This window comes from Chrysemys picta, chromosome 19 (genome assembly GCF_011386835.1).
Source record: "Chrysemys picta bellii isolate R12L10 chromosome 19, ASM1138683v2, whole genome shotgun sequence".
NCBI lineage: Eukaryota > Metazoa > Chordata > Testudines > Emydidae > Chrysemys > Chrysemys picta.
The window spans coordinates 15893973-15920672 of NC_088809.1; the positions used below are offsets into that span (position 1 = coordinate 15893973).

General features: G+C 39.0%; 2 protein-coding genes across 9 annotated transcripts in view; both read right to left on the bottom strand.

Annotated features, from left to right (window-relative positions):
• The window catches only part of NCF1 (neutrophil cytosolic factor 1), a 36526-nt gene extending 34186 nt beyond the window's left edge, over positions 1–2340 (bottom strand). The window contains exon 1 of the mRNA XM_065573380.1: positions 1531–2340. The gene's annotated coding sequence lies outside the window, so the exon portion shown is untranslated. The remainder of the gene's footprint in view (positions 1–1530) is intronic.
• A 5417-nt stretch (positions 2341–7757) lies between these two features.
• Positions 7758–26700, bottom strand: part of GTF2I (general transcription factor IIi) — an 81582-nt gene continuing 62639 nt past the window's right edge. For 3 of the 8 annotated variants that reach the window (XR_010593922.1, XR_010593923.1, XR_508499.4), the window contains 17 exons: positions 24541–24612; positions 23811–23994; positions 23277–23335; positions 22400–22483; positions 21794–21889; positions 20871–20936; positions 20129–20312; positions 19390–19442; positions 17838–17948; positions 16908–16991; positions 16000–16183; positions 14818–14846; positions 13014–13115; positions 10527–10565; positions 9919–9994; positions 9341–9377; positions 7758–8353 (listed from right to left, as the gene is read on the bottom strand). Coding sequence is in view for 3 of the 8 variants with exons in the window: in XM_008166142.4 (XP_008164364.2) it covers positions 9936–9994; positions 10527–10565; positions 13014–13115; positions 14818–14846; positions 16000–16183; positions 16908–16991; positions 17838–17948; positions 19390–19442; positions 20129–20312; positions 20871–20936; positions 21794–21889; positions 22400–22483; positions 23277–23335; positions 23811–23994; positions 24541–24612 (1406 nt within the window). In the remaining 5 variants the exon portion in view is untranslated. Of the gene's footprint in view, positions 8354–8664; positions 8781–9340; positions 9378–9918; positions 9995–10526; positions 10566–13013; positions 13116–14817; positions 14847–15999; positions 16184–16907; positions 16992–17837; positions 17949–19389; positions 19443–20128; positions 20313–20870; positions 20937–21793; positions 21890–22092; positions 22484–23276; positions 23336–23810; positions 23995–24540; positions 24613–26700 lie in introns of those variants that run through there. The other 5 variants (XM_008166142.4, XM_024103457.3, XM_024103456.3 and 2 more) reach the window with 3 other exon arrangements.

Sequence of the window (26700 nt, forward strand, 5' to 3'; positions counted from 1 at the left end):
GGGAACTGAGGCACAGAGAGACTAAGTGACATTCCCAAGGGACATGACACAGGGAGTCTGTGGCAGGGGACTGAACCTAGGTTTCCAAATCCCAAGCTAATCCCCAACCATCCTTCCTCTCTGGCCCGATTCCTGACATCTGAGGCCTTGACCCCACAGTCCGTGCAGTGGGAGTAGTCCCCTGCACCCACACGCAGTCTCCCTGACTTTAGCAAGTCTCTCTCAGTGTGGGTTGGGTTTCAGTATCGGGGCCTACATTTCTCTCTGCTGGATTTCCCCATGTACCCTCTCTTCTAATACAAGTTCTTTGGGGGGCAGGGACTGGCTTTATGGCTCTCTTGTACAGCACTGATCACAACAAATGAAAAATAAAACCTCGGGCTTATTCATGGCCTTATCACCTGGGTCCAAAGCAGCCCGGAAAGCGGAGGAAGATTGCAACATGGGGCCTGCTTGGGGTTCAGACTTAGGGGAAGGTTAAGAGGAACATCCACCCCATTCCCTCACCAACCACAAGCTGAGGCAGGAAGCGAGGCGCACGTAGCTGATGGCTCTGCATGCCTCCCCAGCTTTTATTGTGAGAAGAAACAATGAGAGACCGGTTTCCAAGGAACTTGTGACACGGTGGTAGCAATAGTCATTTACTTCCAGTTCACTACACCCACCCTCAAGCAACGGATGAGTTAATTGCTCCCCCTCGCCCCCTTTGTACTAGAGCACCCTCTAACTTCATGAGTGCCATGAAGGGGTCTGATGCAAGGACCTGAAGGTAACCACCCCAGCATATTATCCCACACAAGTCATAGCTAAACAGAGTCTCCCCAGGATCTCTTAAAATGAAGTTCTAAGCCAGGCTGACTAGGCCCTGTCCTGGTAGTGGGCAGCAGAGAAGAGCTGGCAGTCTCTCTCTCTCTCTTTGCAAAGTGGCAGGGGCTTCTGAGCGGAGTGGCCCTGGCTTTGGAATTCACTCCTAACGCTTGTGCCAGAGCTCCAACGTGGTAGCCTTTAAAACAGGCTGCAAGACACAGGTACATTGAGGCTGGCATTTTAACAGGCGGGGGATTCACAGTGGTGGGCAAGAAAGGGTCTAGTTTTGGAGCCCAAAGACTGGCCAGTGGTAACATTTGATTGAAATCTTTGCATGAAGTCCTATTTTATAATAGAGTGGGTGTGTTGAGCAGCACCAGTACTGAGCAGATACTTTATAGCATGGAGCAAATTTTGTTTCTTTCCCCATTTCTGGGTTGTAGTCCAGAACACTGAAGGAAATGGCCAACCAAATAGGATTTCCTGCCATAATCTTGCTTGTTTAGAGCTCCGGAAGAAGCAGGATGAGCGCACCCCTCTTCTGTCTTTCAAAGGAACAACCCCCTGTACCAACCACTTCTGCTTTCTGGCCGGCATGTATATGTGACAGTGATACCAATACATTTAACTATCCTCTCACCTTCCCCCTGTTCCCCCACATCACAGAAAGAAGCTGCTTCCTTCCCCGATATCCCCCCCCACACCCCCAAAGGTCTGTGGTACCTGATGAAATGTTGGCAGCAGAACAACGTCTCTTCACGTTGCCTCAGCGAGTCCAGCTCTGTAAGCCAGGCACTCACTCCCCGGCACCTGCTGCCAGCAGGCCCCAGCTGGAGCCAATTTAGAATCTCAGGTGTGACAGTCAACAGCCACGTAGAACTCAGACAATGAGGGTACCGCTGCTGCACAACACAATGAATATTTAGCACCTTGAGTCATCTTAACCCATGTCCCCCAAGCCCAGCACCTCAGGGATCCACATATAAATAAATAAGCTGCCTGATTTATCACAAGTAGGTAGGCAATGGTTGTAAAGATAGCCCCTGTAGGCTACCAGAAGGCCTCAGTTCCAGGACTTAGGGGATGTTCATAAAGCCATCCAGGCCAGCAGTTGCTAGGGCTGCCTCATTATGTATTGTACATAATGTTTATGTATTATTTTCCAGTTGAAAGCAATGGAACAGTGGAAATCAGGGGTCGCAAACTCAATTTACCTTAGGACCAGTGCCAGTCCTCAAATCCTCCCAGCGGGCCAATAATGTCACTCATGCCACCCAGAACCTGCTCCCCCAAACTCCGCCCCCCAGCTGCCTAAGGCTCTGGGAGGGAGTTTGGGTTGGGGAGGAGGTCTGGGGTAGGGCACTGGAGTGCAGGAGGGGGTATGTGGTCAAGGAAGAGGGGGTGCACGCTCTGGGAGGGAGTGTGTGGGAAGGGGGAGGGGCTGCAGGCTCTAGGTTGGAGTTTCAGGGCATGAGGGAGGGTGTGGTGAGGGGGTGCTGGCTCTGGAAGGGAATTTGGGGGCGGGAGGTAGTGTGTGGTGAGGGGGGAGAGGTACAGGCTCTGGGTTGGAGTTTGGGGGCATGAGGGGGTGGGTGGTGAGGGGGTGCTGGCCCTGGAAGGGAATTTGGGGGCAGGAGGTGGTGTGTGGTGAGGGGTGCATGCTCTGGGAGGGAGTTTGGGGGCAGGAGGGGATGTGTGGGAAGGAGAAAGGGGTGCAGACTCTGGGATGGAGTTTGGGGGCAAGGGAGTGTGTGGTGAGGGGGTGCAGGCTCTGGGAGGGAGTTTGGGGCAGGGAGGGGGTGTGTGGGAAAGGGGTGGAGGTGCAGGCTCTAGGAGGGGATGGAGGGTTGCAGTGCTTATCTGGGGCTCCTAGGCAAGGCAGGCCGCGGGGCCTCAGTGTGCTGCTGCCTCCAGGCACTGCCCCTGCAGCATCCCAGTGGCCGGAGGGGCGCTTGAGGCCAGGGCAGCCGCAGAGACACAGCCCCGCCCCTGGGCCACAGGGATGGGCTGGCAGACACGTGGATTGAGTGGGCAGGAATCCACTCAGCTCCACTATGCTGCTGGTGGTGGGTGGGGCCCCAGGCCATTTTAAAATCGCTCTGGTGACACGGGGAAGGAAGGAAGCACCCAGGGGCGGCAGGTGGGCGAGACCCAGCCCCCAAATTGCTGGAGCCCTACGGGCCACATGGGGAGGTTCTCGAGCCGCAGATGGCCCGCAGGCCGGGAGTTTGAGACCCTGGTGTAAACGGAGCCTGAGATAATGAGAAGAGATAGGAATCCAGTAGAATCATGTATTGAACAAGCCTGCCAAATACATAGAATATCAGGGTTGGAAGGGATCTCAGGAGGTCATCTAGTCCAACCCCCTGCTCAAAGCAGGACCAATCCCCATCTTGAGGTGCAGACCAAAAATAGGGGAGGATGGAAGCAAAGGGTAAAGGAAGAGAATACCAAAGGGAAGGCACGCATGGCCTTTCAGTAGACACAGTCCTGGCATTGTAAATGGAGAGTTCACACTTCGGTCTTGTCTGCATTACAGAAACGTGCACTGGTCTAAACACATCACTATAATTACCTGGGTGCAAATGCCTAATGTAGACAGAGGGCACATTACAAAATGGAACCACACTGCTAAATCTGGGTATGTTGCACTGATGCAGTTCATCTAAAATTGGCACTGGTTCAACTGCTCGCTCCTAGTAGCCAGGGCCTCAGGTTCTAGTATCAAGCGACTGCCCCTGATGTTAGCTGCCAGGGTGGTGAGCAGGGTGAGAGAGGTCATCTTCTGTACTAATGTGCCAGAGCCCTCAACTCTAGAAGCCAGACCCCACTCATGGAATTACACTCAGCTTCCAATTACAAAGTTTCCAGCCCTCATTGTTGCAGGGAAAAGCTCGAAAACATGAACCCTAACCACCACAACACAAATGCCAAATTTAATTCTTAAGATCTTTAAGCCAATCTTGTGAGTTTAACTCATGATTTTTGAACACTGGGAGTCAATACTGAGCCAACAGATAGATTGGAGCAGAGGTATGTACACATCAGCCTGCCTCCACAAAAGGCAGATAACTGCATTCTGTACTGCTCGCTGGGATGGCACCTTTATTATTTGGTTGCCACAAACCCAAGTACCACTGCAGCTTCTTGCTGAACTTCAAGGGTATCACTATAGGGCATGCACTGCAGTAGTCTAGCCTGGGGTGGTAAAGATGTAGGTAACTGTGTAAACATGGTTTCTTAGTGTTACTTTAAGAAGGGGCCTTCTTCCAAAGCATACGATACACAATTTTACAACTATGAAATACTTCAAACAAATTCAACTTTATCCACCATCTTCACTGTATTATTTGATTTGATTTCTACTTTATTAATAGCGGGTAGTCTCATCATACTCCTACAAAAGCAGTTTTCAGTAGAAAAATGCTTTTAATTTCCAATTGCAGCCTAAGTCCATACCAAATTTAAACTGAATTGCAGAAAGTCACTGTGTGACAGGAAATTTTTTAGTATCTTCCTTCCTGTTTCCCCACTTTTAGCATGAGGCAAAAATGAAACTAGACTTCTGGCTCTAACTGAGGCTTCTATAATGGGACATGAAACATACCCCCCACTACTACTTCATTTGCCTCTCCAGCGCATGAGCAGTAGTTACTTTACGTTTCAAAATGATAGGAAGCAATATAATTTGAGTACAGCAAGTTTTCAATGGAGATTCAGGCTGAAAAATAACCCAAACTCGTACTACAGTACCTAAGCAGACAGGCTACGATTTTCAAACATGGGTGCATAAAGGCACCTAAAGTGACCTAATTTTTAGCTCCTGAGCACCCACAGCTCCCATTAACTTTAGAGTTTTACATACTTCAGCGGGGACTACAGTGCCCAGCAACCTGAACAATCAGAAGGCTTATTTAGGTGCCTTTGTTTGAATTGTTTGCTCATAGGTTCTGAAGTCCATGTTAAGCATATTCATTTGAAATTAACAGCTGTAATTAAGGTGGTATTGGCACTATCTAGAAGGCGGGTTTCAGACATAGTGCAGAATATTTTCACTTTATGTTTCCCCTTTCAGCCTTCAGTTAACTTGGGTCTGGGATCTGTCATAAGTGCTACACAGGTAGAAATGCTTACCTGGGCTATGCAACGGGCACAATAGCTGACAGCTTTCAACTGTATGGCCCCTTACTACAATCACATCCATCAGCTTTTGCCTATGCATGGACACAGACATTTAATACTCTGGACAATTAATGAAGTTATTAAAGACTGAACGGTGGAGCTTTAAAACCTTGTAGGATTAGAATTAGCCTCCCTTCTGTACTGATCCATCTGTAACAAGTGCTGAAACGCCTGGAAATTAAAGGAGTATGAAACTCTGCTCTTGTCTGGTCCAAAGGCAATTTCTGTTTCTGTTCTTTAAGTTAAGGTAAAAACCTAATTCAATCCAGAATCACAGGGGCTTTATTTCACAGATGGCAATTGGGATGTGCAAAAGACACTAAATGCTTTAACGGCTGATGAAAAATTGTCAACATGTCGTGGATGCCTTCCCTCCTATCCCACAACAGCGAGGAGACAATGAGAAAATGAAATGGAGCGGCTGGTGCTCAGTTTGTATCTGGGAATCTTCAAAGCTCCAGGGATAGGCATGAACCCAGCAGCTGAAATGTACTCCAGTTAGCACTGAGCATTAACTGACACCTAGTGGCTAAGCATGATCTCAAATAAAATCCATTAAGTGCAATGTTTTGAAGGTTAATTCTCTCTCTAGAATTTTGAACCCCTAGACCATCAGGAACAAGACTCTTGTTTAGGTGAAACGGACTCCCCTCAGGAGGAGATGGAAATATTCAAGTGTGTGGCAGACGGTTCAATATTTCCTCTACTATAAAAAATGTTCAGGATTCTGGTAACAGTTATCACCAATTTTTAGGTGCAGACAAGCATTTTAGAGCATGATCTTCCCTCAGACCCAAAAAGTGACATACCTCGTTGGAAATGATTGATTTTTCCACACATGCTATCATACTTTCCAGATGTTGACCTATTATAACATTATATAGAATGGATTTACATGCAATATCTGGATAGTACAAATTCATGCAATTACTTTGTCAGTATGATTTCTCTCTTGTATGTGACTCACACCTATTTGAAACAACCGAAGTGATTCTGTCACTTCTGACAGAGCAGAAGACTGAATGATGTGTACAGACTTTCATACAGCACTGCCATAAGCCATCATATGAACAGATACAATGCACATAAATCTATTTTTAAAATATAACTATTGCATTGGTTTTCCTTTTCAGTTCTTGTGTTGGAAGAGCATAAATTTCCCAAGTCTCCGCAGCAAGCTGGATATAAATTCTGCAGTTTCCATGTTATCTGATTTTTTAAGTATTGATTTTGTGCCACTCCCACATTTTGAGTATTCACTCTTATATAGATTATTCCATTAGCAATATATAAAAATGCATTGCTGAGAGAAGCTGGAAGGCTTAGCAGCTGTGAAGAGGGTAGTTTAGATTTTTGGCATGCAGGAGGCAGCTGAGGCATGCAGAAGGGATGCACCATTTTTCTCCTTCTTAGAGTCAGAGGCAGCATTGACTCAAAATTTTTGAGTGGTACTTAAACTAGTTCCCCATTCCAGCAACACTTTAGCGACAGCTGCCATGCAAATGGCCGGTGTCCCAATATCTAGCACTTCAAACAATTACGTAGAAGTTGATTGAACGTTAATTGAACACTTCTATTATAATGATCAGCACTGAAATACTTAATGGTTAAATAATGAAATGACATCAGCAGGGTTCAGAGTTAACACACAAATCTAGTGGAATGAGGCAGTTCACATGCATCTGACTATAGTCCATCTACAGAATCAGGAAGGCAGCACATACATCAATTTCAATTTGATTCATATCTGGAAGCCTTTCTTTGCAACTACAAGAATTAGAAACTTAGAGTGGTCTTTTCAAAGGGGCTCAGCATGAACCTAACTCTGCTCCCACTGAAGTCAATGGTAGAACTCCCATTCATTTCACTGGGACCAGCTGGACCCACACTGAGCACTTCTGAAAAATCTCACAGGTTAAAAAAAAAAAAAAAAAAAAAATTCTACAGCTCTTGGAGGAGCATGACGGCAACATACCTTGTGGCTTTAGAATTGCAGAAACCATGTGGTTCTGAAAAGATCTTGGCAGTGACTTTAAAATATTTCCTCTGCTATATATTCCAAGTTCATATACATTTATTATACCAAATTAAACTAGATCCTTCAAAAAAGTTTCCTCAAAGAGGCAATAAAGAGAGACCTGTAAAGTTGGATTTGTGTCAGAAAGGCATGAATGGATTGTGTTTATTTAAACTGTATTTATAAATACGCTAAATCATATTTTACCTATTTTTTTTTTTAAATTATAGCTAAAACAATTTGCTGCAAAATACATCAATTTATACTGCATGGGTAATCGTGAAAACCATGAGAAATTTATTTCTTTCTGCAACCTGGAAATAAGATTTACCCATTTGTGCATAATGCAGTCATCCCCAAAAAGAAATTTTTACAATACTCCATATTTACTCTATAGAGCTTATCACATAGCCAGCATTTTACATCTCTTATGGTTCGTTAAATTTTAAAACGCTTACATTTGTCTTTTACAAGATGTGGGGAGCAATCAGAAAAGACTACAGGTAACTTAACTCTCAACATACTAGGTCTTACAACAGCTTAGTTGCTTAAGTGTCCATAACTGGGTCTAAACGAATTAAAGGGCATCATCCAGCAGTCCTCATGTAAAACTATCACATAAGTCAATGGGAGTTTTGCCTGCATTAGGACTGCAAGACTGGACCCTTCTCTTACATAAACCGTATGATGCCCTGATAAAACATACACTCTTTACTTTGAAATAATGGAACAAAATAGAAGAAGGGCTCAATTTAAATTTGTTCCTCATCCACACACTGAGATACTGACCATTTCATAGTCCACTTTATTAATGCATACTAACGGTCAGGTGAACGAGTTCATCTTTATTTATGAAAAACATATGAATTGAGATAGATATCATAGGAAAAATTAGTTCAAATATACAGATAGTATTGTCCAATCAGCCATTAAGGAGAAAGAACCAAAAATCATTATTTTTTTTTTCCAAAAACAGAAAATTAATGAACTACTGTAGGTATTTTTCTTCATCGCAAAAGCTGAGATGCATCCAGGCACAGTACAATTCTACTTTACTGGGAAATGTAGACGGCGTCTAAATTCCTGTTGATTTTTTTAAAATCTGAATTAATCCCTGTCATTTTTTCAGCATTGCTGCCTCAAATTTAATCCTTATAATATATAATCAACCTTTCCAAATCTACAGTCACTCTTTGCTTTAAGTCAATTCACAGAACTGCTGAAAAAGTAGACATTTCTATCTAAAAGTACAAAAAGGGTTTGTATAGAAGGTACTTCTCTTATACAATTATATTACACAGCTCAGGACAGTCCCAGCAAGCTCTTCTCCGGACTGCATGCTTCTGACTAGATAGGAAAAAAGTACAAAGGTGAAGTTAGTTTCATTGCAGCTATGTATCCTACTATACATACTAGTACTTGAGAAATTTGTGTACATCTCTTTAAGTCCTCATTTAGGCTATGATTCATGAAAGTACCCAAGCACATGCTTTCCTGAATAAGAATGGGTTTAAGTATGTGCTTGAGTGCCCTCTTAAAACAGGGTTTTACCCAGGCATTTCACTTGATGTAAATTCTCTGTTGAATCCATTAGGTGAGTACAATTGTAACGTAGCTAGAGTGAGACAGAACCAGAGCCCAAATCCTGCAGCCCTTACCTCAGACAAAACTCCCACAAGCTTCAATGGGAATTTAAACCAAATGAGGTCTGTAGAATTTGGTTAACAGAAGTTACAACAGACCTTTTTACATCTGTTAGGTTAAGTCCATTTTCCTGAAAATAAAGGATTATTTCCAACATTTTCTAATGCTTTGTCCAGTCTATCTTAAATATTTTAAGCAATGAAATTTCTACCATTGAAATACTGCTTGACAGACTAACAGATCTCAGATATGGAAAATTTTTATTCATATTCAACCTCAAATTATCAACTTTGTGATGAATATAGTCAATAGCATTTTCTTACTTTTAAAAAGGGAGATCATAGTACGAATGTACTAGACAAATACAACCCATCTTTAGGTCAATCAAGTTGACAGATGTTACAAAAGTATCAAAGCTCAAAACTAAAAAAAACTTGGTTCAGAGCTTTTTAATAAATTCAAACATCAAAAAACTAGTGCAGATGTAATAATTCTTAACATTTAACATTTTTTCCTGAATGGTTTATAACAAAGTAAACCCTAAGAGTAAATTATAACTTTGCATATTTTTATTTGTTGGCATAACACCATAACTAAGACAGTTTCAACTGCCACCAGAATCTTGTTATGAGAACGAGAAATGGAAAAACTAGATAAATGGTTAAATAAACTAAATAAAATAAGATTTACCCTGAATCTTTGTCCCAAAACTTGAACTGAGATTTTTCTGAGGTTAAAAAAAGTAAGAAACAAAACTTTTAAAATGAACAGCAATCACATTTTTTTTAATCAAAGCTAATTATTCCACCATGTGTTTCTCAAATTCAGGCAATACTAAAAGGAAGAAGAAATACCATGCTTAATTACAATTTTCAAGTATATAGGCTATACCAACAATAATAATGTCCTTTGCACCCAAGCATGTCAAAACTCTTTACAAACATTAATGAATTAAGTCTTAGATCTCCTTAGGCATGTAATCATAATCCATTTTTATTTACAGGTAGTACTATGGCACTTATCAAACTTGTATCTGAAGGCCTCACAAGCTTTAATTAATTAAGCTGCATACAACCTGGGTGAGCCAGACAGACAAAGTGACTTGCATAAAGTCGCAAGCCAAGGCAATGACAGAGTCAGTAAGAAAGCTCTAATCTCCTGACATCCAGCCTTGTGCCTTAGCCATATGACGTGCATTCCCTACAAAGAGGTGTAAAAATACTATTCCCTATTAACTATTAATTTTGACAGATACTAAATTATTTTACCCTAATATTGATAAGGTCTACCACGTTGGATCTGGCTCCTGTTTTATTTGAGAACTTTCTTCTGTTTCTGCTACATCTGTTGAAAAAGAAACAAGAATCTTTTTGACCAAAGTTTCATTAATATCAATGACAGTATTGCACTGGAAAAGTCGATAACTGCTGGCTGAATATTAAGAAAATATCCATGTATCTTAAAATTCAAATGATGAAAATGATTAAATAGCAAAAAGGCACTCAAAATGGTGCACTTCTATGGAAATTATTTCTTTTCTCTGGTGATGGCAATCATTCAGTCATGTGAATTGTGGGAAAAACTGCTTTGAATAAAGACAGACATCGTTTAGGATATAAGCCATCACTCAAATACACAGCTACATAAAGTCATGACTTATTAAGAACAGTTCATAAACACTGTAAAACAAAATCGGAGTAATAAATTTTTACTGCAAACCAACACTTCATGCAGAACCAGGAAGGAAACAAAAGAGAATGACTTGTGTTTTGATTAAACACCACTTTATCTTTTTAATTTTATTAGAAGTGATGCAACCTTATTTAAAATCACCAAAAATACATAGTTTTTATAATAACTGACAGCTGTCACTTACCTTCTACAGATACTTCTATTTGGCTTGGTTCAGCTGGCTCTTAAATGAAAAAAATATATAATAAAATTAACAAACATGTAGTTTAAACAATGTGCTTAAGATAAATATTACAGTAAGGCTTGGGAAAGCTAGTGAATATTCTCTCCTATGATCACTTTCAAATATTGTGCCCAAGATACAACTGTGACCTGCTGAAGATCATTAAAAAGTAAAATCTGATGTCCCTTTTTAAATTAGAAAAGCCATCACCACTTTCCCTTCAGAGTATTAAGTGAGATTCACTGCTCTGTACATATGCATGAGTCTTAATGGATTGTAAAAAACTCATTATGCAATGGTGTGCCTAAGGGTGCATGAATGGAGAACAGAGTTTGGTCTAATATTATCAAAACTAACTAAATATACACCTTGACATCAACAAAACAACAGCTTCAGGGTCATAGTTATGTCATCTTACATGTGGGAAGAAGGGACCTCTTTAAAGTAGTTTCTAAGCAGGGTTTTCTATTAGCAAGTGTGTAAGCAGGGTGGATTGATTTAAATCAGCAAGTGGAAAGACTTGATTTAAATCACTGATTTCAATCAACTTTTCCATCTGTATTTCAGTTATTTTCTAAAGAAAGGTGGATTCTGACTATTGATATAACCATGAAAACATGTTAATTTACAGCTAAATAGAACTTTTACACTAGATTTGGTACATCTTTTTGCTATCTACAGGGATACATTATAACTATATACCTTAATTTAATTATATAGCATAATATTTTCAGATTCTTGTTAACTGTACATTTTTATTATGTCAGAAATAAGTGAATGACAAATTGCTTATTTATTAGATAATTAATTTTTTGCTCATGATTGTTATCAAGCTGCATTAGGACCGTAAGTGGAATTTCAATACACTGAACAGCATAAAAATTTATTTTTATTAAACAAAACGGAAATGTTTTGATACGAGATCCTTTCGTTTCCAAAACATGTTTCAAATTTACAACTAAATGTTGATTAAACAGAGGGATTAACTGCAAACAGTGAATTAAACCAATTATTTCAAGTCAGCCTGGGAAAGTTTTAAAATATGCCTAGGTGAAAGTGACTGGAACTTAACTAAGTCTCTTGAAAAATCAGACTACTAAATTACTTAGACTACCCTACTGTGCCAATAAGCTTGATCTCAAAAGTTAGTAGGGGAAAAGCACCTTTCTTTATACAGAAAAGCAGCCTTTAACTCAAAGTTTTTCATAAAGGCTCATGATACAGCATATTTATTTTTTATTTAATTGTCTGAGATTATAAGTAGTTCAGGCCTTATATGTATTAAATTCAGATTTCATATTAAACAGGTTTATTTTTAAAAAGAAAAAGATTATAATTTAAATAAATTAAAAAATCAATTTTTTAAAATCAATTTTTATCTACCCAGTGTGTAAATGATCTGTATTTTCCACATAATCAAGTGTTAGGAAAGCTTCAGGATTTTTTTTAACCAATGTAATTAAGTGTCTATGGGCACTCAGATAAGCTTGACTGTAAGCAGTTCTCACTAGTTGCCATCTACTATGTTCCTGTAGCTCCTTTGTCTTGCAAATGTAATAGAGGAGTCGGCATTTTCCTCTGTAATTTCAGCTCCTGCAGTACTGGTGAGTTACCCCTTAGGAGTCAGGGAGTTTATAACCTGGCCCTGTTTCTTGGTCTAGGATCTCACTTCTCAACAATTATGGTCTAATCCCACTATGTGGAGAAGTCTATTCTATTCAAAGACATATAACTTGGGGCAGCAGGTTTTCAAAATGGACATCAAAAATGTATCTGAAACTTCAAATTCACTTAAAGCCAAAAGGAATATTGCTTACTAGTTAATCACTCAGTAGTGTAAATACAATTAACTCTGCTAAATTCTTTGTGAAGATTTAGATATATGAACAGCATTCTAGATACACAAGCAGTTAAAGGTGCCACAGGACCCTCTGTTGCCTTTAAGCAGTTACTGTGCTGCAGAAGATATGAACAGAGACTACAGGGGCAGGATAAAGAGAGATCTCACTGCCTTCATCCTAATGTATTGCACCCACATTTGTTCCTTGAAAGTGATGGGCTAATTGGTTTGGTTAAACTAAGATATGACCAAAGTATGCTCAGACTTTTGAACTAAACACAAACACAGAAAAAAAGGAAGGAAGGGCTTTATATGCTGCCTCTCATCCTTCCTGCTTACTGGTGACATTAAAAAAAAAATCAAGTCAGAGAACTAACAAAAACCCCCAAAATTAAAAAGGGAGCAATGTTTCTTCCTACTCAGATTTTAAAATCCTTAATTACCAGAGCAGACACTCTTTCAAAGTAAAATCTGGAATATCAACATCATCCGCCTTTACATGCCTAGAATACAGTCCATCATCGGGCAACAATTTCATTAGTTAGCAAGCCCTAGAATCTGACTCCTATTGCCCTTCAAAAAGCAATTCGTTACACCTCTATATTCACCTTGTACTACTGGTGCTGGTGCTGGAGCTGGAGCTGGAGCCGGAGCCGGAGCCGGTGCTGGTGCCTTGGCTGGTGTTTCTGATTCAGTTTTCTCCATCAACTCTGAGAGAGAATAAATACGGTCAACTGTTTAGGTTTAAAAAGAAAAGGCCCCTCAGTCAAATGGCATTTATATTTTATTGTACGCTCAACCCTGTGAACCTGTTGCATAAACAAGTTATATTCACAGTAACTGAATAATATACCCTCTTCTGCTCGATACAAGTGTTTTCCACTTCTCTTCCCTCAGAACCTAAAGATTCGTTATAATCCCCTGTGCTAACATCACCCTTTATAATGCTAAACAAGACTGGTTTTCAAAGGATAGTATAAAACGAATGGCAAGACCACTAACATTATTGAAGTAATAGACAATTCTCTCTGTATCTAGACACCTCAGATTGCCTTGACCATTGAGGACCTGATAAAAGACATTTGTATGGGAAAGAAATAGGACGTGATCCTATCATCAATATCCTTCCAGTGCTGGAAGAAAATCAAGCGTCTATCAGCTGTTCTCAATTGCCATTGATGTGTTATGCTATTGACTCCTGCAGTTATATGTAGCAGTGGACAGGTTGCTCTTAAGTGGGTCCTTTCTGCCCCTCAGATAATTCTCTGGAACCCCTGCCAGGAATTGCTCTTCTGAATGGAGGGATCTTTCAGATGGTGACACAGGATATATGGGGCCAATGGGAGAGTCAATGAGAAGATCCTAAAGGCACTGTAGTCAGTAGAGCACACTGCCACTTCCAGCTGATGCAGTTGAGGAACTTATCCAATGTAAAGGGGAGACTGGGCAATGGATGAGAGCTGTCTGAGGCTCAATCCAGGTGAGAGAAGTAATGCTGGTAGGGGTTTGCCTTCTGAATCTGTAGTATACCAATGGCTCAGCGCCTGACAAGGGATCTAGACTGTTCTCAGTGGTACCAGATGACAGAACAAGGAGTAATGGTCTCAAGTTGCAGTGGGGGAGGTTTAGGTTGGATATTAAGAAAACTTTTTCACTAGGAGGGTGGTGAAGCACTGGCATGGGTTACCTAGGGAGGTGGTGGAATCTCCTTCCTTAGAGGTTTTTAAGGTCCGGCTTGACAAAGCCCTGGCTGGGATTATTTAGTTGGGAATTGGTCCTGCTTTGAGCAGGGGGTTGGACTAGATGACCTCCTGAGGTCCCTTCCAACCCTGATATTCTATGATTCTAAGGGATGCTGTGCTACCAGAGGTACTGTTTTTCAAATGAGGCTTAAAACCAAGGTCATGACTATTTTAGATAACTGAAAATACCTGGGCATTTTTCACAATATTTGGGTGACCTGGCCAAAGTCCTAATTGGATAATTACATTCCGTCTCCCTAAATTCTCAGCTGAACACTTAATTTTTCACTCCAATGCCTTTGTGTGGCTATTGAAAAGCTCCCACATATCAACTGCTATTGAAATGCAGCCACACCTGAGGTGAAGAAAATCTTGTATGAGTCTGTAACTGACTTCATCATGTTTCTAACACGCTCTGGGATCCTGCAGGATGAACCGTGCAAGTTCTAAGCTAGCACTGAGCTCATGTGGTTTTGTAAGTCAGGCCCTCCTATAAATAAATCAAGCATGTTTAGATTTCCTGACTAAGTACTAGCGAAATAAGTTGTCCATATTTAGCAGTTAATGCTCTGGACCTTCTGCCACCCTGGGATAATGCTACAATCATCTAGCATGCCCTGTGGAGTGATACATGAATAGAATTCAAAGTGACAAAAAATGGAATACTTACGGTTGTTAATCACAAGTCCTGGAAATGGCCTGTGTAAAAAAAATAAAATAAAAGGAATACTTAATGTTTCTAAGATCACTTTTACTGTACAATCTTTCCCTCTTATGGAGGGCCTCACCTGAGGGTTCATAACGGAGCACAAAATAAAAGGAGGGACTGCAATGTTCTAGCATAGTTCCGCCTGGAGCAGAGTGGTTTATCCAGCAGACTGTGTCAATTTTACATCGATAAGAAGGTGCTAAGAGAATCAAATCTTCCTTCAAACAGTTGCTAAGAGAATCAAATCTTCACTTGGGCCAAAATACCGCATGTTCTTATATTGAGCAAGTCTCATAAGCTCAAAATCAATCTTGATTAAGAGCTGCAAAATTTGGACCTCTCTAAATTCACTTTTTAGAAACTCCTTGCTTGCTAACAGAACTGCTGGATTTGATCCCTTGTAAACCAGAATAGACTCTAAGTGTTTATGTTTTCACTTTCTTGATTCATCATCTGTATAGATTCCAAAATCTCATTTATTCCACTGTATAAGCAAAACCATTTATTTCTTGATTAAACTAACTTCCAGGGTAATCACCACATTTTATCAAAACAGAGTATCTGAACTGATTTTAAGAGGGACACATTCTCAAGAATGTTAGGCAAAACAGTAACTGAAAATCTTAAACTTCAGGAATCCAATCATGTACTCACGACTTTTAAAACATAGCCATGCTGATCTGGAAATTTTAACTACTACGGATACACAATTTACTGTTAAGAGCAAACAAAGCTTGTGGACCTACGAATTCTGTTGTGCAAAGGAAAGAATTTGGGATCTAACAGCCTTGACAGCAAAGTCCATAAATTGTTTGTATAGTCATGTGCCGTACCGTAGGAGCAGTTTTCAGCTGGTGTGCTAGAAATCACTTACAAGTCAATGTAATCAATGTTCCTATGTATGCTTCCCTCCCAGGGATTTTCATGTTAATGCTGTGCACCCTCAATTATTTGAATTTAAAATAACCTCAACTGCTTGTTATTCAAAACAGAGTCGACGCCTCCCCACATTTATTATTATATTGAAGATTTCCTCAATTTTCTGAAACATTGATTTTTCCAAAAGTATTGGCTATTCCCATGACATCTGGATAATCATGGTTACATTATATAATCAATGACAGTAAAATGACAGTCACATACCGAATGACAGTAAATTTGATAAACTCTGCTGATTCCAAAATCCTTCTCATGGAGCTGATTTCCAGATAACTGGGAGCTTTAAATGCCACTCCAGGAGGCATTCCATCCACCACCACACAGCCAGGGTTTATGGTGATTTTTCTGTATGGGACTTTCACAGGGAAATTCATACCGATTGCTTCACCTAAATAAGAGACGTTGTGATTTGAACTGTGACCCAAGTCTACAAATCTCAGTTTACAAATACTCAGGGCAGTAAGAAAATCAAGTGATGTGAAAACAAGCATTTAAATAATCTCAAGTGCTATAACCTTAAAATGCACTTGCCATTTAAAACATTACATTGGGTAATTTTCAAATGAACTGTGTTCCAAGCTACACTCATGAAGGATACGGTTCATGAGAGTCACTAGTATCCAAGTATCACAGTTCAATATATAAAGGACTAAAATTTAGGTTTTATCAAAATAAATTATAGAAAAGAATACTCCGAAACATTTTCATGAAAGGAAAAAGTGTTTCCTCTCACAATTAAAGAAAAACTGAACAGTGAAAGGGTAAATAAGACTTTAAAAACTCTTTCAGCTTTAACATTTTAAGGTGTTAACTGATCAGGACTGTGTAGCTTTAAGCAAATTCTGGGTTTACACGTAAAATATTTATTAATCCAAAATCACAGGGATTTCTCGGTTTAAGAAACACAAAACAATTTAGCCCTCAAACTAGATTTCCGTGGAAGCTGGCGCATATAATTACAGATGAAAAAAATTACACATTGGTTATATATACAGTGTAAAAACGTCAACTGTAAAGGATATTATATACTATAGGTTATACTTATTTAAAACCAAAATGTAAATCAGTGGTTACTTTCAAAGCTATTTCAAATCAGTAATAAAAACAATTACCAAACTTCCTGCTGAAGAGGTCATTTACTTGTTCTCTCAGTTGTCGAGCCTTTTCTACTTTTGATAATCTTTCACTTTCATCATCTGAAAGAAATTGTTAGTGTCAGGATTTAGCAGGTGATTTTCTTCTTCAACTAGTGCAGTACTGACTGCACAAGAGCTTATTTAAAACAAGAACAGATGTTTGCTTTATTAAGCACTAGGTAATCAGAACAAAAATAGGCCTTTTCACTGGTTTTTTGGTTATAGCAGTAATGGAGGATTTTGTAAATATGCGAACTATAAAAAGTAGCAGTTTTAAACAGGCCTGAAAAGGATTTCAAAATATTTACAGGACAATGTTAGATTAATTAAAGGAGAAAATGTATTGAATAAACCCATTATTTACAAATCATGATTTATTTTAAGTAAATGTGGTGACAGTGTAAGACTGGGGACTGAAATCCTCTATTTAGCCACAGTGCAAGCCTTCCCACACTGCCTAACCAGTGTAATTTATCCCTGAGCTGAAGTGACCACTTCTGGGGAAGAGAATCTCCATGATCATTTAATCCTAATTGTGTCTACTGAGACTGCCAAAAAGGTTGCAAATTAACGCTTAATTTAGCATGTGATGGGGTGGGGGGTCGTGCAGATGTGACCACCTGCAAATGGGAACTGAACTGAGATTCAATTTTTCTGCAGATTTCACTAAGTAGTACACACAATCATAAAAATTTAAAAAAATCAGTGTGACAACAGTGCAGACAAAGGTCACTTAAGAGAGGCTATTAAGTGATACTCTTTGTAGGCTGTACTATATATAAGACAGGATGAGTCAAAAGGCAAATCACGATAGGGGGCAGGTGGGAACATTAGGCAAAGAGCTCCTGCCCTGAAGAATGAGAGCTATAAACAGTAAGCAGCAGTAAAATCAGAGCACCCACCTACCTGGTATAGTCACTTGAATGATGTTAAGATCTTCAACCCCTGCGGCTGTGTTCACCACTGGCTTTGTTGTGGTGCTTGTTGTATTTGATGTATTGGATGAACTGGTTTTTCCTTAAACAGAAACAGGAATTTAAAGTATGAGCAAAATGGCTCGAGATGGGCTAACACCTTTCCAGCATATTAAATAAAAAGGGAAACATTGGGAGAGAAATAGATTTGTGGTGTAAAAAAAAAAAAAAGCTCAATTTCCAAAAGGACTTAGTCTAAATGCCTAAGTCCCTTGATTGTCAATGACACGTAGGCTCCGAAGTGCTTAAGTCATTACTGAAAATGGGACTTCACTTCTGAAAGTTTACCCTCCAGCTATTTCTTACAAACTACCAAAACCAAGAGAAAGGGTTAATTTATGTTACAAGGGTCTTGTTTTGTTTGCCTAGCAGGTTTTCCAATGATATTTTATTTTTAAAAAAGAATGTGTGGATATTTCCATGTTTTGGTCAAAGCAATAAACTAGAGCACTCAATTTCTAGTAACACTAGTAAAACATATTGATCAAAAGAATGAATAGTGGAATATTAAATTCTCAGCCACACAGGAAATCTTTTATACCTGATTTTAATGGAGTGATGCCTACAACTGAGGATCTGGTCCAATGTTTCATTCTTGATCCTGCTCTCACTGACACTACCTTTACGCTGGCGTAACATCACTAAATTCAATGGAGTAACCTCTGATTTAAACTACTGAGAGTAGCATCAGGTCCAAATGAATGCACCCCAGAAACCCAACCTCTTCTATGGCAGGTGTAGGCAACCCATGGCACGTGAGCTGATTTTCAGTGACACTCACACTGGCCGGGTCCAGTCCACCAGTCCGGGGGGCTCTGCATTTTAATTTAATTTTAAATGAAGCTTCTCAAACATTTAAAAAACCTTATTTACTTTACATACAACAATAGTTTAGTTATATATTACAGACTTATAGAAAGAGACCTTCTAAAAACGTTAACATGTATTACTGGCACGCGAAACCTTAAATTAGAGTGACTACATGAAGACTCGGCACACCACTTCTGAAAGGTTGCCAACCCCTGTTCTATGGAATACCTGCTTTATGTCACAATTTGGGAGTACAGTATGGGCCATTAACCAGTACCTCAATCCTTTTCATCTGATTTGAAGGAGGCACTGTAGCAGTCAGCGCAAAGGGATCTGAGACCTTAAATGTGCTAGATGATACAAAACTGACTGATAAACAAGAAAGCCATTACTGACGCTGAATTGTTGAGTTGAGGAAACTAGATAGAAGTCAAGAAAATGTAACAGCTTTACAGCTCCTCAGAGTAGGGACATATCTTCATTATAGAGGTGTACCAGTGGCACCACAGTTAAGGCTATGTCTTGATTTCTACTTGGATAAGACTTTCCAGTGAATATACTGTGAAGTTTTCAGGAATTGGTTTACACTGGGCAACATTCCTGAAGTGTTATAATCTTTGAAAGCAGCCCAAAACAGATCACCATCCAAACTCCTTAGCTGTCATAATACTTACTCTGGGGACTTTTAGCAGAGCTTTCCTTAATCGCTGCCTCAAACATCTCAGGCCTGCAGATGAACAGATTTGAACATTTCATATAGAACAGTAAAATTACGTTCAATCCATCATTTCCATCCAACAGCAAAGGAAATACTAGCTGTCAAAACTGAGTGGTCAGGAGAGGGAGAGCAAAGTTAGTACAGTAATGTTGGTCAGGCTGTTACACAAAGTTAACAAGACGAGCGATCATTTTGGTTTTCTACCTTCATCACATATATGTCAAATCCCTAATTATCTTAATGTTTTTACTCTAAAGATCAGGGGTCGGCACCACCATGTTGCACGACGGACACTTGACAAATTTCTGAAAATCGGAGTTTTTGTCATCCATCAGAAGTTTGATTTAACATCCTTACTCCTTGCTGCAGTGTTGGTGACCTTTTAGGTACAAATGACGTAACTACAAAGCCTGCAGCTCCCACTAAAGGGAAAATGCAAAGTCAACATTAACATTGAAATAAGCCCAGAACGGTGTGCTGCTCCCCATTAAGCAGGCTTTGAGGAGCATTCAGCACAGAAAAATGTTAATATATCCTTCCGTAGATCTGAAAAATCCTCTGGCATTTCCTGGTTTGCTAGACATTTCCGTATATATACTAGTGTGGTTAGTGGAGGGATCTAGCACTTTTTCAGGGCTGAACTTTGTTTTTTAAGCTCTGAAGCTCATTTCCATTGACACACACAGTTCTCTTACTTTTTTATGATAAATTTTATCTTAGATTTGTTTCGCAGGATCTTCTCCAATCTTGGAATGCCAAAAGTAGATGGTCGGCGGAATGGCACCCCTTCAGGTAGTCCTTCCACGTAGAAATCCTCTGGGTAGGATTCAAATAACGCAAATGGGACCTTGACAGGATCTTTAAGCCCCAGAGCTTCCCCTGAAATGAAAGAGCATGTAAATTATAAAAATAGTATTTTATCCTGAAGAAGGGAGTTAGGTTTCCAGCACTGCTGGTGGGCAGAAAGTGGGCCATGCTCCTTGGATACCTTCCACATACACACAAGGGGAAAATCTCAAGTCTGCAGTAAATCAAGCAAGCGCCTCTTCCTGAAAGACTGTTTGAGTCCCTAACAGCACAGCTCCTCTTGCAGCCATGTTGTCCGGCTGAGCCACAAGGAGGTACATGGCAATATGGAACTAATGGGTCTCTGGTGGACCACAGGATGTTTGTGGATTTTTGAAGCCAAACCCCTGCACCACTCCTCCATTTCCAGCCTTACATGGAAAATTTAGGGGGAATCTGATAGTTTGGAATTTTCAATCCGCGATATGAGAATCAAGCTCATGGGAGATAACAGGGCCCAGAGTTTGTAAGGCTATTAGAGTCTTTCAGAATCTGTGTATGAACAGCACCATCAGACATAACGTACATGCCTAAATAAGTAATCTCATCAAGCTCTAAAATGTACGTTTTAAAAAAGGTTGACATGCTTACCACATTTTTCATTAAAAAGATTTTCAACTTTTTGTTTTAGGTCAGTAATTTTGGCATTCCAAGCCTCTGTCAGGAAATAAGAAGAGTTAGGTCAGCATTTGTATATTTGTATTGAGCAAAAAATCTGTCTAGGAATTGTGTATTTTTATATATATATATTAAAATATTTACAACAATTGTTTACCGATGAATATGAAGTCAAAAATGAACAAAATGGCTACCAGACACTAAACAGCATTGAACCATTCCCTCTAATCCTAACTCATATCCACTATTGAGACTCTTCTCCTTGAAACTTTACAAAAGATCTCAGCTAATGAATAAATCAAAGACTCCACTATAATGAATTCAACAGTGATATATTACAGTCCTCAGAGGCGCACAGAATTATCTGAGCCAGCACCCAAAGCTTTGAAAAGGCCAGACAGACAGACAGGCTATTTCCTTGAGAAATGTAATCTCAATTATACTAGTTTCATGAAAGGATAGATTTTTATCACAAATCAATATTAACCCTTTTAACTCCATTCTAAACTTGTACTGAGCAAAAAGAACGTTCTTTTGTTTTACATTTTGTGACCATCATGTTGATAACCCTGCACAGGGCCAACCCACAATAGGGAGGAAAAGTTAAAATTCCTACACATGACTCTGCCCAAAATATGTCTTCTAAAAGCAGGGAACCATGGTCAGAGAACTGCTCTCTGATGACTATTGTGAGCAGCAGATAGCATAATCTTTTGATTTCTATGATCACCTATCCCAATACATGCAAACTCAAAAAGCATTTGACTCAATCATCAAATGCAGAATGAAGATATATCTGTTAAAAAAACCTCTCTACTATGATGAAATCTCAAAAACTTTCAAAATATCAAAATTAACAAAGGCTATCAAGGCAGATTAAAACCCACAATATTTACCAAAAGAAAACTCTCTTCCTCGTGGCTTGAAGCCCATATTGGATCCATTGGTTTGAGAATTAGTTCGAACATCTGTTGTTTGTGGTTTATTAGGACCTGCAGAAACGAACAAACATATCTATATCTATACAGTGTAATATTTAAGAGCGAGAGAGAGCATACCAGTAACCACCTTCTGAGAAACAAAAATGATGAAATATGGCAATTGATTACTAAGTAAAACAAATTTTGAGTCAACACCAGAACAAAAATTCTGTTTAGAAGTGCTTTAAGGATTGTGGAATTAAAACATAACATACTTTAGCATCATTTAGTCATTGTCCACCCTTCTGTATTATTTGCCTTAAAACAAGTTCTCATTTCCCTCTTTGGAATGAAGGATCCAAATGTGTTGTGAAACAATCTTTGACAGAGCCTTCGTTCTTCCTATACCTTATAATGTTAATCAGAAATGAAAAATAGAACTGGTATCGTGAAGTTACATTAAGTTTTCGACATAAGTTTTGCCCTAAGAGATTATTTTTAAAAATAATATAATTGTACTGTGGATGAAAGGTCTTCTGCAGTTACTTTTATAAGAATATTCCCTAAAGGAAGATTTCCTACCTTCTTCAACAGTCACCTCAATCTCTGGAACCTTTGAATTGCTTGCAGGACTTCTTGCTCTCTTTGAACTCTTTGGACTCAATGCTACAAATCAATAATACTGTTACTCTTCGGTAATGGACATACTTTATAGCTCCCAAAAGACAGTACTTGGAAACATCCCACAAACAAAATAATCTGACATATAATGTGTATTGTTTAATGGTATGCTTTATAAAAGCAAAACAATGCAGGTAAGATCACATACTTTAAAAAGTGAATGTATTGCTTGTGAAATAAGCAGATCTGAGACGCTCATTCAATATTCACTACATATTGTGAGCACCACACAAGATAAAGACAGGTAATATCTTTGGCACACTGGTTTTAAATGAAATTTACATCTTTGGTACTTTCGATTATCTAAATCCAAAAAGTTAATTCATGTTGATATTTATAAAGATCTTTATTTTGTAAATGACTTGACGGTTTCTCTAAGAAATATGTCTTATTTTTTAAATATAAGTTGGATTTTTATATACTAGATGATGCTGTTAACAGCCAAATCAATGCGACCCGAGAGCTTTGTAATTTATGTCGTTTACATCCTCCAGATTTATGTTGCTGCAGATCATAAAATAAATGAATGGTATAATTAATTGGTGTGTTTTTAAGCAGATATTAACGTGTGACTTTTGTTACGTGTTTTAAAAGAATATAGGTTTTGTGTTTTTAGGAAAACCCTTTGGGCCAGATTCTTCCACCCTTGCTCATGTTAGGCAGCACCTCTATCAGTAGCCCACACTGTTTTCAAGTACTAAGCTGTTATTCAGTCAGGTAATGGAAGCAGAATTTAGGCCTCTGAAGTGAGGGCAGTATGGAATGTTTAACCACTTACCTTTAGTGTTTACTTTACTAGCCAAGCCAGCAGGCAAATAAGAAGTGACCAGCTCTGGCCTAAAAATGTAAAATATGTTACAGAACGCAGTCTAATAAATTATAGATACAAAAAGTAGCACAGTGAATTATTTACTGGGATTCAGACACATTTATATAAAGTCATCGTAACAGTCTTTTAGATCATGAAGTATGGGCGAGTCGATGTAAAGTAATAAGAAAGTTTCAAAATCTAAGGCTAAGTACCTGGCTTTTTGCATTTACTCTAGGGGGAAAAACGCTTCAAGAGGCAGAACGACTATCTGCCCTAGATACACATTGCATGGTACACACCAATGAGGCACATACACCCCATTTTGTGAAATTTAATCAGAAAGGCATGTCCTTTTATCAGAAAAAGTGAATGTGCCAAAATAGTTCGCTTTCTTTTATCTATAAAAGACATTAGGCAGCATTTAAAAACCCAAACGCCCCAGGAAGAGTGTCATATAATTTTAGCCATCAGCAGTTAAAAATAACCAAATGATAAACTTACTTTTTAACAATAAATTTGATTTTGCCACTTCCACGGACAATTCTTTCAAGGCGTGGAATTCCAAACCACGTGGGACTCCGGAAGGGGATTCCTTCTGGCAAGCCTTCCACATACAAGTACTCAGGGTTCGATTCAAACACAGGGTAGGGAACCTTCACTGCCTCTGAAAGCCCCAGGGCTTGGGCTGAAAGTAAAGATGACGTGATGAGCTCAGATGGGAGGCATTTTAGTTCAATTGTTCTTAGTAAGGCTGGCATTTTTATTAGTGGCAGCAGCACCCGAACCGGAATCAGAAAAGGATGAGAGAAGGGGTTTAAAACAACTTTCCCGCCATCATTCCACAGTTTGGAATCACCGCATGTAGTGATTTTGCGGATCTCACTAGGTAGGATCTTGCAACAGTTATCAATCTAGGTCCACAGTATCTGCTACTGTTTTTTAAGAGTTCCTTTCACCTAAGGATCTGAAAGCCCTTTATGAATTTGCATAAATATAATGAATCCCCTTTTTAGAGAAACCTAGACACAGAGAGTACGGATATGACTTGCCCCATGTCACATAGCAAGCCACTAGCAAGAGTGGGGAATAAAACCCAAGACTCCCAGATCTGTTGTTCTGCAACATTTTGAATATTTGTTTTAATTTATTGTGCACCATAATACTCCTTGTACAGAAAATTGTTTTAAAACAGAGTAGCACTACAACACAGTTTACTTAAGGTTTAACTCACCAAATTTCAGATTAAATATCTCTTCCACTTGCTTCCTTAGTTTTGTGATTCTGACATTCCAATCTTCTTTGACTGAAAATCAAAAATAGATGCATCTTGGGTTACTGAGTTATTAACGGATATTTGGGAAAAAGTGGTAGTCCTAAACGTATTTATTTTATCACTGGAGTCTAACTATCAATGCAAAAATTGTCTTACTTTCTAAGATGCGCAATCACAATTTGGTATAGAAGGATTTACACATGTACTGCTTATTAAGGTAACTGAAATTATATACAGAATATGTATATAATGATGGGAAAATATGTCTAAGCATGATTATAAATCTCTATCACTGTCCCAAGTGTATGAACTTGTCCTTCAGGACCCTGGGCAGTGGGAAGGAATTATTTTAGTGGCTTTGACACAACCGGAATTATTAATGATTTTAGCTCATGAGATTAAAAATCTTTAGAACAGAATATGAAGATTTAGAGCTTTGTCATAAATTTTGACTATCAAAAATAATGTAGTCTTGCTTTTATTATAAAGGAAAGTTGGTGACAGAAAGCAAGCCAGGAGCCAATTTTCTAAATTAGGTGGAGAGGGAGGCAGGGAGCATGTTAGTGGAAATAAAAAATACTTAAATATACTCATTTTATTCCCCAACAAACAGTTTAATTATAATTACTGATCATATCCATTGAGGAGAGATAACTTTTACTGTAGAAATGAAACCAGCATTTTAAAAAAGGCATATGTATGAAACAAACAATATGTACACAGGATCACAGGCTCAAAATCATATTTCAAATGAACAAATTATCTGGTCCGTTTTACTTCTAACCCCTTCAATTATAAAAAACAAAGAATGTTCATAATTTTCACCATTTATGTTGTTTACTAATTTAAAAGAGTTCACATGGACCCCAGTCCTGCAAGCATTTAACACACAAACTTATGCATACAAGAAAGTATTTGCAAGATTGGGGCTTTAACTTGGCAAGTGAAAAAAATATACTGAACAGCTTTATTTTTAGATTTCTAGTACCACCACACAAGAAGCACAAGGGAATATTGTCTGGGCTGAACACACATGAGGGGAAGTTTTCTATCCAACCAAAGAGCACCATACTATTCTTACTAGCCAAAATAATTCTTGAATTTTTTTAAAATACAAAATCAAAATGTTGTCCCCCTAAACTATCTGGTATAGAAACTATCTTTATTTATTGTTCTGCAAAACTAACATTTTGAATTGTTCGAAAAAATTGGTATGTGTGTTCGGGGAGAGACAGTCTGCTTTAGCAACAATGGCACAGGGGACATTCTCCAGTTTTGCCTTAGGACTAATTGCCAGGAAAGAATGTTGCATCCAGTGGTTTTCACTAGCGTTTCAAGCCAAACTGAACATTTTTTCTGTGTTTATTTAACTTGTGCCCTGGATATGGCCACAGGCAAAGTTTTGTGTGTATTTACAGCACTAGTCTTTCCCAGCAGCTGATGATAGATATAGTAACCAGTGGGAAAATCAGCATGTCATTCTGATCACTCTATTAGGCTTTTTTCTTTTTAAATGGTGATTGCTGCATGCCAGTTCTTCCAGAAGTAAGATGCTATGAAAACAGTTTCTTTCGTCACTGATATTGTTCATACTTATTGTTGCAGTTATCTTGTCAACCCGCCAGTTATGTTGTACAGTAGGACAATGAGCAAGGGCTTTGGCAGCAAGACTGAAACTAGATGCTACCCAACTCTGCAGTTGGCTACCCTATCTCCACATACAAGTCTTATCCCTGAAAGCCAAGAAAAATCTCCAATATGCTTTCATAAGACGTGGATACTATTGAACCGCAAACATTTGGAGGAAAAAGCGACCTGCATTCTCTGGTTAGGTAAAACCTAACATTTTTTGTGGTTCTATGGATTGAAAATTGTGAATACAGACTCTTGACTAAATCAAACTGTGCTTTATAAGTCATTAAAGTGATCAGGTACCAATCTGCACATACATGGTACCTCTGACCTGATGATCCCAACGTGTTTTACAAATAAATTCAGTATCATAACACTGCTGTTTGGTAGATATTGCACCCAGGTGGGTAAATGGGGGCAAGAGAAATCTAGTAAAGCAGGTTCCTAGTCCTGTGTTACAACCACTAGGGGACTCACCCTCTTATA